Source organism: Gambusia affinis, linkage group LG07, assembly GCF_019740435.1.
Source record: "Gambusia affinis linkage group LG07, SWU_Gaff_1.0, whole genome shotgun sequence".
NCBI lineage: Eukaryota > Metazoa > Chordata > Actinopteri > Cyprinodontiformes > Poeciliidae > Gambusia > Gambusia affinis.
Window position 1 is genome coordinate 28549007 of NC_057874.1, and position 12101 is coordinate 28561107.

Below are 12101 nucleotides of genomic sequence, written 5' to 3' on the forward strand. Positions count from 1 at the left end.
TTATTACCAAATTCTTGAGGAAATGCAGGTCGCTGGTGAGCGCCGAGGTCGACACATACCTGTCTGGCTGCAGCGATTTCAAAAAGCAGAATCATTGGAGTCGAATCTAAAGCTCTTCAGCGAGTTGGACAAGCCAGCTGCACGTTGAGCGACAGCTCAGGCTGAATGTTTTTTGAGGAAAAATAGCATAAATTCAGATTTTTATCCCAAGTTAGCTGTAGATAGATATGAAGTGACCTTGGGTTTTATGAAAATACAGAATAAACAGAAAATCAAAGTTTTTTTGGTTTACCTTGTAATGCAAATATCTTATTACGCTTCAAATAAGACAAAACTAACTTACAAGTTTCTTTTCAGCAGGAAATAGGAGCTTGTTTTAAGTTAATAATCCCTTAATATTCCTAAAAACGTTCTAGTACCACTGGCAGATTATGTCATTTATAACATTTTTCACATTTTACAAGTAAACTAGAAAAGTTGCTGAAAAGTTGCTTGAGATATTTGAACTCAGCCTGTTGTAATTAATCAATTAATCACAAGGTAAATTACAATAAGCTTAATATTTTCCATTTACATAATTCATTTTTTTTCTTTTTTCTCTCTTTTTACTAAAAACTGGATGATAAAAGTGCATTCTGGTGCTTTGGCCTCAACTAAACCTTTTTTAAAGGACAAATTTGTTTTTAAACACTTCATAATGTTTTTGAGTTGTTGTTTCTGCTGTTTTTTTATTTTTGTTATTTAAAATGTCTTCCAGTTCCAGTGTTAAATGTCCATTAGAGCTTAAAGTTTATTGAATTTTGATAATGTCTTCTTGCATTACTTGAAAACATTATTATCGATTCTCACAATGTCGTCCAGGACAATTTAACATCCAGAAACATTTGTTATTGTGACAGATGACAATTTAAACTACAAACTAGACAAAAATACTTCAACCTGCCTTATGAAGTAAAGTTTTCTGTTTTCCTTCGTGTCAATTTTCCAAATATTACATATTAAATAATAACTCATTCATTAGGAAGGCAGTTCTGGTCGTCTTGGACGTTTACTCACCGCTTCGCTTCTGCGTGACGCCTGACCCCATCCTGATCACCTCACAAAGCAAGGTCATCCCAAAGGCAAAGAGTCGCAGATGCATCTGGGCTACTGGCGAGCGCCCGCTTCAGCGCCAGGCTCCGGGCATCTGTGGGGATCCCAGGGACGGCAGGTTGGGAAATTTAGCTCCACAGTGAAAAACGAAGCGGAGCGTTGGTGGGGGCGGAGGAGAGGAGAGGCGAACGGCTGTGAGAAAGCTGAAGGAATGGTGGGATGGATGGAGGTGAAGCTGAGGAGATAATCTTGTGGAATCGTCCTCCGTTTCTCGGATTTGATTTAGAGAAGACAGGCGGTCGTAAACGAGCGCAGCACCAGGGAGGCAGAGGGGAGCAGAAAGCCTCGTCCAGACTGCCAGTTTGGAGGGAAAACTCAACATTTAACTACCACTGTCAAATTTGGGATAAACGAGCTCCACTTATCCCATCGCCATCTTTAACCCTTTGCAGGGCGAGCGCGCTCGGACCTTAAGTGGTTCCACATTTGCAGCCCCCTCCTCCTGGCTCTACCTATTGTTGTTCAATCCCACGTTTGTTTTTCATGCTCACACTCTGCAGGTTTGCTTTCTGCGGCAATGCTATTAAATGTGAGCATAGAGTAAAGTTAATTTGACCACCCTGAGAGAAAAGCAGCTGGATAGCTGCAGAAAGGAGAGTTTACGACTTAATTGAAGCCTGCTGGGTTTTTCTAAAGAGACTTGTGCTTGTTAGGCTGAGGAGTCAGGTAAGCACAGAAAAAAAATCTACCTCCCTGACCGACGAACCTCCAGGTACTTTAAATGTAAAGTACATCAGACAAATTAGCCGTGAAAATACATCGAAAACTAGCTGAACTGGCTTTACTTCACTGCAAAAACACAGAATCTTACCTAGTATTTTGTTCTATTTCTAATGAAAATGTCATATTACACTTGAAATAAGACAAAACTAACTCATAAGTAACATTACAGCAAGATATGAGTCAGTAATTCCTTAATATTGATGAAAAAGTCAATACTTCAATCAGTATTGACTTAAGGTAATATATCTTGCTAAAAGTTACTTGTAAGTTAGATTTGTTTTATTAAAGGTGTAATAACATATTTGTACTAGAATCTATGACATAAATTCTTGGGTTTTGAGTTTATATAGTGTAGAAATTGGGTATAAAAAAACAAAAACAAAAAAACCAAGGAACTTTACTCCATTACGGTAGGATGAAGCATGAAAAACACTATATAACTGTTTCATATCAGTCAATATAAATAATTATTTTGTTTTTTTTGTGTTTTTTTTTATATATCTTAAATGCTGCCAAACTGGTGGTGTGACATTTCCTGTTTTTTTTATTTTTAAGCAGTTATGAGGCCAAACTTTTAAATTGCTGCTGCACAAGTTACTCAATTAGCTGTTGCTAGGTAACCAAACGATGAGTGAGTTGCTAGGTTACCAAAGAGTTAGAGAGTTAGTTGATTCCACCAATGTAGCTTAGCTAGCAGTGAAAGGCTAAGCAGCTAAAGCCTTTGCTTTGTTTAAATCTCCCAGAATGCTGTGCGGTTCTGGATCTGTGTTCAGTGACTAATCTATAATGAATATTCTATCATTAAAGCATTTTTATTTTTTATTGGTATTGATCACATGTCTATTGTGATATACATTGTTATTGATATATTGTCTGGCTGTAGTTTTAATATCTTAGTACACTTGAAATAAGACAAAATTAGCTTTTCAGCAAGAAATAGGAGCTTGTTTTAAACTAATAATTTGTTGATGTTAATTAAAAAAGATTAAAAAAAATATAATGTATTCATCACATATTTTTCCTGTGTTTTAAGTGAAATATTTTTCATTTTAAGTGAAATATTTTTCACTTAAAACACAGTGAAGAATGTGTTTTTAAACTTTTTAAAAAAGTTAAAAAAGTTAAACTTTTTTAATTTCTAAAAAAGTTTAATTTTTTAGAAACGAATATTAAATAGTTATTGTCTTAAAATAAACCAATTTGAAAGTTAATTTGCTCTTATTTCAAGTGAACTAAGATATTTCAACTAGAGTCTGGAACAAAAATACTACTGTTTCTGCAATTCCACTTTACACAAACTGTTGATGAATGTATAAAATAATTAACTAATTCAGTTGTAAGTATGTTGCTCCTGAAAACCTTTTCAGCTTCTTTTTAAAAACTGGCTTTTATTCAGCTTTAATTAGTTAATTAAACTGAACTCTTTCATTGCTTTGTAAACAGCCAGTCAAGATTTGAATCCTGTAAACAAAAAGCTTTTTTCTGACACAGTTCAAGTTTATTTAAGTCTTTCCTTTTTTCCCACTAATCCACATTATCTGATAAAATTAAAGCTGAGAGAAGAAGTAACTTGAGTTTATGACAGTTTTGTGTTGCTGATTGTTAATGCTAATCATAAGCAATCATAATATAGTTTCAGTGCTAAAATGAGATTTTAAACTGTATCTAAAATTATTTCTTTTATTTGAAAATATAAATGCAATGTTTGTTATTGCTGCAAAAATAAAATACATTACTGTCATTAATTTCACCTTTTTATCGTTATAATTTTTCATTTGACTCTATTTGTTACCTAGATCTGACTTCTAAAGGATGAAGTCTCTAAAATTAAATATATAAAATACATTAATAATACTAACTAGACTCTCTGGTTTCTGGTACATTACACACTGATGAGTGTAGCACTGTTACCTCTGTCACACAGAAACTTAGCAAACACTTCAAAACTAATACTGTAGCATTTAATGTGTCATTTTGTGTGTTGTTGGAATTTGCATAATTGAATGATAAAATGTGATGTTAGTTTCTGAGTTTTCAAAAGTTTTCTCAATTGCTGACTGTATGGTGTTCTTTTATGACTTAATTGGGTTTTTATGGTATAAAGCACTATGAACTGACTTGTTCTATGCAAATGCATTTGACGGATTGATTGACTGATAACACAGGAACACGTTTCATGTTTCAGGTCAGTGTTACATCATCCTCTGTCAGCTCTATCAGTTTCACTCCATTAAAGAGAAAAAGAGCTGGACTGAAGCTCAGCAGTACTGCAGAGAGAAACACGGCCACAGTGACTAACATGAAGGACTTTAAGAGACTCAGTATCTCACCAGGAGATCAGAGTGAAGCTTGGATTGGACTGTCTGATCCAACAAAAGGTACCAGTGCATGGTACTGGTCTCTGCTGGAGTGGAGTTCAATGAAAGTGAGATACATATTACAAACAAAGATTTAAAGGAGAGCATCATTTTTCTTTGCCATTTCAGGTAAAAGTGTGAGTGTGTGAATACTTTTGAAAGGTTGTTTGAAAGGCAACGTTACTCCACCGGTGGGATAGCTGGCTGGGTAGAGAACAGACCTCCTCCCGTTGGTTTCCAAAGAGATACAAAGACTTGGCTCTCTTTTGGAAATGGAGAGAGCGAGATGGTTTGACAAGAACCAAAAGCTGACCTACATCCAAAGAGAACTGGAGGACACAAAAACTGAGGTACAGAGGCAGAAAACTCTTAAGAAGATTTTCATCAACAGGAGCAGAGAGTTGAAAAAGGAACTACAGGCAGTAAAAACATTTAACAACCCAGAGACTCTCAGCCCCGCTGTTATCGCTTCAAAGGTGCACAGCTAAATAAGAGACATGACGAAAAAGCAGCTGCCAGAGGACTTAGAGCAACTGAAGGTAGCTCATATCGTCAATGAGGAAGCGTTCATGTCACAGATTAAGGCAGAAAAAGAAAAAACTAACGCCCTCCAACAAGAGCTGGACCACATCAAGGCTTGCTATGAGGAGCTTCGACCAGTGGCGGCTGGCCAGTAGGGGGCGCATGGGCGCCGCCCCCTTTAAATTGTTTAGATAATAAATGATTTCTGAACTGCAAAATACTTAGAAATGTATTTATTCATACTGTGTGTCCAATAGACATGTTAGAATTTATTAAAATAGTAAATACATAATTCTATTTAATTGCTCACATCGTGCACACTTCCTATCCTATGTGCAGGGCGCCGGTCTAATGAGAGTGTATGTAGGCGCATCAACTTTTGGCAACCAGGTGATCTGAGGCTGACTTTTAATTGGTTATTTAAAGTTTTCCACAGGGCGCAGCGCTCTGCGTCCCGGACACACCCATTCTGTTGTGTCATTACTGGTAGAGTGTCAGTACTGGCTAATTTTTTTTAAAAACATTGTGTGATTGGACAATCCCCGATTCGACTCATTAGCGCAGCTGCATTTCGTTGGGTCGATTCACGTTTACGTTTGCAAAGTGGAGTAGTTTCAAAATGAGAGAAAATTCTGTTTTATCTTTACAAAAAATGCTTTTACAAAGCGTTCACTTGAAGAAAAAAACAGGATCGTCCCAATTTACAAATTCAGCAGCAGGCAAGTGATCGTGGATGATCCTACACGCGGACTTTTTCCAGCTCTTCTTATGACAAGCGGAGTTGGCTAGCTGGATGTGATGTAATCAATGCCTTTTACTGCTTTCCGTGTTTGCTATTTCAAAGTTCTGGCACGGAGGCAATGTGGACAACAACTGGGGTAAGAGACTTAAAACATCTTTCAGAAAAATGCAAACGACACGAAAACAGCCGCAGCCACCTAGACAATGCAATGAAGCTAAGTTTTTTGGGGAAACTTAGCATTGCTCAACAGCTAGATGAAGGCTACAGGATTGCTGTTAGAAGGCACAATGAAGAGGTGACAAAAAATCGGCACATCCTTTCTAGAATAATAGACTGTTAAGTTGTCAATGGAGAAAAGACTAGTCACAGAGATGACTGACTTTAACAAGAATGTAATTGAGAAATTTGCAGGGCAGAAGGAAAGGAGGGCAAAATTCATGTTCAAATAGTGCTATTTTTTAAGATTTGTTTTGTTTGTTTTTCATTTGTTTGTTTGTGTGCGCCCCCCTCAGTTTTTTTAGCACCAGCCGCCACTGGCTTCGACCCAAATCCGAAGCAGACATTGGTGAGGAGAAACTGCAGGTTGACATGCAGCTGGTCTATGAAGACAAAATTAAACAGGACCAAAATCTCCTAGAGAAAATGTCCAAGCAGATCGGCAGCTTCAAGGAAACCGAGAAATGTCTGCAGAGAGAGCTGGAGCAGATGAAGGCTTCATACCAAGAACTAAAGTGGAGGTGCGAAGCAGATGTTTCTGCTCTTAGACAGCAAAATGAAGGTTATCAGCATGAAATGACTCGTGTGAAAGAAGCTCATTTAGAAAAAGCCAAGAATGACCTTATTGAGCTTATCAAAGCACTCAGAGCAGAAAAGGACGATCTGAATCAGAGAAAGGCAGAAGAGTTTTCTTTCCTGCAACGCCAATCAACTAAGACAATAAAACATCTTCAACATGTTCTGCAGTTCACAACGGTTACTTACCAGGAACTTAAATCCAGATCCGAAGGAAATGTTTCTGCTCTGATACAGCAAGAAGAAATATTTAAGCAGAGCGTAGATAAAGAGATGAAGGCTTATTCAGAGAAAATGATGAGTGACCTGAAGATTATCAACGAGCTTGAAGCTGAGATGGACAGTCTCCTAAAACAACTGACTGCCTTCCAACAACTGTACTCCAGCTGTGAGCTTAACTACAAAACAGAGCAGGACAATATGGAAACTGAGCTTCAATACAGAGACAAATTAGGACCTCCAAGACAAAATGGGGCAAAGTGTGAAGAACCAAATGAGAAAGACACTTCCCCTGGAAACATGTCTGACCCTCATCCATGGATCAGGACCGTCTCTTAGAGGAAACCCCGTCAGAGGACATTGATGTTCCTGATGCGTCTCTTTAGGAGGTAAAGGCCAAAAAATGGCCATTGGTATTTCAGCATACTGTAGATTATAACTCAGAAACTGTTTGTAAAAACTCGGTGGTAATTGTTTTATTTTTCTGTTAAATACAAATAAATGCATATAAAGTAAAGAGTTTTTGTGTCCTGATATACTTTAAGTGCCATTGTTTAGGCTTAAACTGAAGATATATTCAGCTTTACAAGAGTTTGATTTATGTTAATTTAATTTACAATAGTTTGTCGTTTGTTCTCTAAAATGAATTTGTTGTTAGTTAATAAAATTAAAATGTGATGTTTAAACGCGAGTCTGAAGAGTGACAAAAACAACTGCGTCACACGATAATGGCTGTGGCTTTGAGCTTGACTCACTGCTGTTGCATGTTTGGTTTCATGTTTTTGCTTAGGTTGCTGTGTAAAGGAAGCAGTTTTATTGCACTACATTTAATCTTTTATAGGTTTTAATTTTTTTAGGAAGGTAAAAATGATATTTCAGTGAATCAGAGAAAACAGGTTTTCCAAATTTTCCCAGGAAACGTAACCTCTAAAGAATTTATGTTACTACAGCTAAATGTCAAATGAAGTAAAAATATCTAAATATGTTTACTGTTGTTCAGAGATTTTAATTTGTTTACCTCTGCACCCATTTACCTTTGCACGAATTGCTTCTGTGTAAATCTGGTTGTAATCTTGGATGTTTTTGACCTCAACCTTAAGAATTTAATAGTAAAACTGGTTTGTGGTGAAATTGGAGGCCAAAAAATGCAAATGTGTTGGTGTAGCTGTTAATCCACTTTAGTGAATTAAAACAGCCTCCTCAGCGCAGGTTCTGAGAAGAAGAGTCACTAATTTAAACGTGAGAAAAAAAATATGCCAACATAACAATTTACAAGATGACAGGAGTAATAAACCAAGGTTAACCTCAGGAAACTGCAATTAAAGAGAACGATTAAAAAAACCAACAAGCAAACACACAACAGAAGAGATTGTTCCTACCCTGGATCACATTGTCCCTGTTTTTAACAGTTTAGACAAGATATTTTCCTTTTCATGTCCTAATAACGTCTCCAAACGATGCTGAAGTTAACAGTGAAGGAGAAACAACTACAATAAAGTTTAGTTTACATGATAGAGACATCATGTTGTCTCTAACATGATGTTAGAGACAACAGACTATTGGCTACATTTGTAAGAGATTATAGAAATCTGAAATTATCCATCCATCTTTTATCTTTATCTAATCAGAGATGAGGTCGTTAGGGTCAGAGTTCAACTGGAAACCCAGACATTCACCTCCCCACTGACAACAACAAATTAAGCCCATAAACTTAAGAGATTAATAGTGGGAAGTTTGTTTTTTTTGGAATAAAATTGGAAATTTCTGAGTTTGGAAAGTTGAAAATTTGCTAGAAAAAGTCTGAAATTTTGATAATGAACTGAGAAAAAGAAATGAATCAATTTCTACAGCAACAAGGAAATTTCCAAAAGGGTGTAAATTTGCTAGTAAAAAGGTTTTAGGGGTTTCTCTTTGAAATTTCTGAGCTCAAAACGGTCAAAGATTTGCTAGAAAAAAGCCTGAAAATTTTATACTAATTTCTAGAAAGATTGTGGAAATTTCTCAGTTTGAAATGTAAATAATTTTGTAGAATAAAACTTTGAAATATAGAGATTAATCTGGGAAATTTAGGAAAGACTTGGAATTGAAAATGTGCTAGAAAAACAACTCATAAATCAAAAGTGGTACAAAACAAACCATTTAAAGGTAGTTTAAACGTAGTTGGGGAAATCAAAACCCATCTACTGTTTTAATAAAAACCTGTTCAGTTTAGAATTATCAGCTCAGCCTTAGCGTCGTTAGCAGCTAACCGTTAGCAGCTAACCGTTAGCAGCTAACCGTTAGCTGCTAATGGTTAGCTGCTAACGGTTAGCACGGCAAGGTATTCTTACAGTGTTACAATCTGTTTGTAATTTTTTTCACTTTGTTTCTTTTTACTTCTGGGTACCAAAATGATACCACATGATGAATTTAAAAGTAGTACTTCTTTAATTTTTTTAATGTAATACATCCAGGCAATGCAGCCTTCGCTATCAAAGAGCTAACTACTTCCTGTTGTGGGTCAAAATGTTTAAAAAACATCACTCTCCTTTGTGTTTTGGACATATATTAATAGCTTAAGCTAAAACAGCAACCAGATGTTGCTTCATGAAACAAAGTTCACCTTGGTTAGAAGAAATAAAGCATTTTTTTGGTATGTTTTTTTAAATTATTTTACCTGTCCTGGCTGCTAACACTTTTCTTCCTGTCAGATTTACCAATATTTCTCTACCTAATTCGTATATTCATCATCATCATCTTTATTAAAAATGTTTTTATATTATATGTTTATAATATATAATTTTTTTCTAACAGTAACTAACCTGTGTGTTCAGCTAAGGCCCACCAGCCTACGGCTGTTATATCATCTTTGTTTTCTAAATTATTTATCAGGCTGCTCAGAGCCAAACCTTAAACAGTTTGACAGACTCTGTCTTCAGTTTTTATGAAACAGTCAAACTGTACTGTGTACGGTAAAAGAGAAGTGAGATTTTTTAAAACTTTTTTTTTGTAAGACTCAGAGTTTGCATTGTATCACCTCTTAAAAGTGTAAAATGTCAGAGGTTGGTGGTACAAATCCATAATTTCTTCCCGGACATAAAAATGATTGATTCAAAACAAATGCACCCTCAACAGGTTTCAGAACCATGTGTTTGGTGTTGGTAGGCACAGCCAAACATTCTTAAAAAAAGACTAAATTGTCATTTCATGATGGGAAAAATATGTTTTTATTGAGGAGAGATTTCAAACACTACATAAACATGTCACTAAAGTATGCAGAGCTCAGGGTATTAGAGTCCAAAAAGCAATTAGGCGAGGGACCATAAAAGGTTCCGCACGCTTGCTTGAAAATAAAGGAAAAAAATTAAATAAAATGATATTATGGTTTATTTAACAAACATATTTCCTGTTTTTAAAAAGTTAAGTACCAATGCATTGTTTACAACCACTTCCAGTGATGTTGGGATGTTATGTAAGATAAATAAAAACGGAATATACAAATATTTTTCAACCTATTGTCACAACAGATGACATTTTTAATGTTCAAACGGATAAACTTGATTTGTCATAATTCTGCAGCAGTTTGTCATTTTCTTCTAGCGAACACGAAGAGCACGTAACTGAAACTGTTTATTAAAATGCCAAGTGCTGCTACGTCTTTATTGACTGATAAATCCTTATTTGGACTACAGACAAAGACCTAACCATCTGTTGACAGACTGCCACTAAACACATTGTTATCACATGCTTAGCTCCACAGACACACAGTTAGCGGCTGACTTGGCTGGCGGGATTTGCCAGCCAAGTCGAATCCCGCATTTTCTCTACAATAGAAAATCACTTTTTCTTTAATAGAGAAAGCATTTTCTGTATTGTAGAGTTATTTAATCACTTTAGTCCCAAATATTAGGGTGAACAAATGTCCTACGTTCCCCAGACGTGTCAGGTGGTCAGTAAATCTGAGATTATGAGAACTTGAAAGACCTTCTTTAGTCCACAGGTGGCTCTTTTCTGCTGCATACATCTGAGATCTAGTTATGATTCCCATCTCATGGAACCAGAATGGAGATATCCCCAAAAATAAAGACTTCAGCATTTCTGCTCCTGTCATTCTTCACCACAACAGAAAGGAGCAATGTTCTTTTTTTACTGTAGATAAAAAGTCTCAAGTCTTATGTTGCATTCACACTAGTGCTGTTTAATTTGCTTTAATTGAACTCCAGCCCATTTGTGTAGAAATTTTGGTTCGTTTGGGGAGGTGTGAATGCAATGTGAACTCTGGTCCACCTACAAACCTCTGTCTCAGTTTTCACTGAGCTCTCTTTGAATGTGAATGCTAAGCGGACCGGAGACCGCTCCAAAAGCAGGAAATGGGCTATAGCGTAAGGCATTCTGGCTAACTGCAACAAAAACAAACATGTTAGCTTAGCATTAGCACTAGAAGTGCTTCATAGGATTTCACCAAAGACAGAAGAGAAATCCTTCAACCACTAAAATCTGATACCATTTAATTTTTGTTTACATTTGGTGAAGTAATGCGTCGTTTCCTTCAGTGGTTCTTGTTGCAGCGCCCCCACAGGTGAGGAGGGGAACAGGTTTTTCAGCAGGTTTGGTTGGTTTGACTCAGTTCAGAGTGAAAGAACCAAGAACTACTGAGGGAAATGACAGAAAAACCTCAGAAAAAGACCAGTGCAACTTCCTTTTTCACAAAAAACATTTTTCACTTGAAAGACCAAAATATTTACGATTTTTTGTTTTAGCAGTTTATGCTGCTACATGAAATCCTGTCCATGATCCACACAAACAAAACCTGAGACAAGAAGCAGCCAGAAGCAAGAAAATATACTTTCCTCCAATATCTTCTAAAACCTAACAAACTGTAAATCACATAGTTTAAAGTGCAATAAACATCAACATTAAATCCTGCTGTGCAATTAACAACAGCTAGCATTGTGCTAATTAGCTGCTAATGTACAAAATTACCTGATTCTAACAAATTTTAATTATTTTATTTTTTATTATTAGATTTATTGTGCCATTTTATAGCACAATCAAGTAAATGTTAAATGCTGTACATCTAAAATAAACTTAAAATAAATTTGACTTTATAATTTGATGCCTTGAAATTGGGCATCGCTTTAAGCACAGGAGTAGCTGCCTGAAGGGTTCTTCAAACATGTTTGAAAGACTCAAAGAGACACTCCAAGTGTGTTTTTGATGAGGGAATAATATCTTAACATATAAAACTCAAAAAAGTTAATTTTACATCATATCTCTCTTTCAAAAGTTTGACCTGCTAATCCTGATTTTGGTTGTTACTGATATTGTTCGCTGAATTGTTGCTAAGTTTAGCGACAAACAGGCTTGTTGTAATAAGTGATAAATCAATTAATCCATCCATCCATTTCCTGTTCCCCCTCGTCCCTAATGGGGTCGGGAGGGTTGCTGGTTCCTCTCCAGCTACGTTCGTGAGAGAGGCGGGGTCAACCTGGACAGGTCGCCAGTCTGTCGCAGGGCAACACAGAGACACACAACCATTCACACACACACACACACACGCACGCACGCACGCACGCACGCACGCACGCACACACACACACACACACACACACACA

The 12101-nt window shown here is 36.4% G+C and overlaps 1 protein-coding gene and 1 long non-coding RNA gene across 4 annotated transcripts in view; one reads left to right on the forward strand and one right to left on the reverse strand.

The window, feature by feature from the left end:
* The window catches only part of rspo4 (R-spondin 4), a 31887-nt gene extending 30692 nt beyond the window's left edge, over positions 1 to 1195 (reverse strand). Inside the window, exon 1 of the mRNA XM_044121788.1 lies at positions 1057 to 1195. Within this exon, the coding sequence (XP_043977723.1) occupies positions 1057 to 1141 (85 nt within the window). The 5' untranslated portion in view covers positions 1142 to 1195. The remainder of the gene's footprint in view (positions 1 to 1056) is intronic.
* LOC122833857 overlaps positions 1 to 4866 on the forward strand; it is a 35428-nt gene extending 30562 nt beyond the window's left edge. Inside the window, exons 5-6 of one of the 3 annotated variants that reach the window (XR_006371073.1) lie at positions 4061 to 4253; positions 4362 to 4866. This is a non-coding gene — a long non-coding RNA (uncharacterized LOC122833857). Of the gene's footprint in view, positions 1 to 1021; positions 1156 to 4060; positions 4332 to 4361 lie in introns of those variants that run through there. The other 2 variants (XR_006371072.1, XR_006371074.1) reach the window with 2 other exon arrangements.
* The last annotated feature ends 7235 nt before the right edge of the window (positions 4867 to 12101 follow it).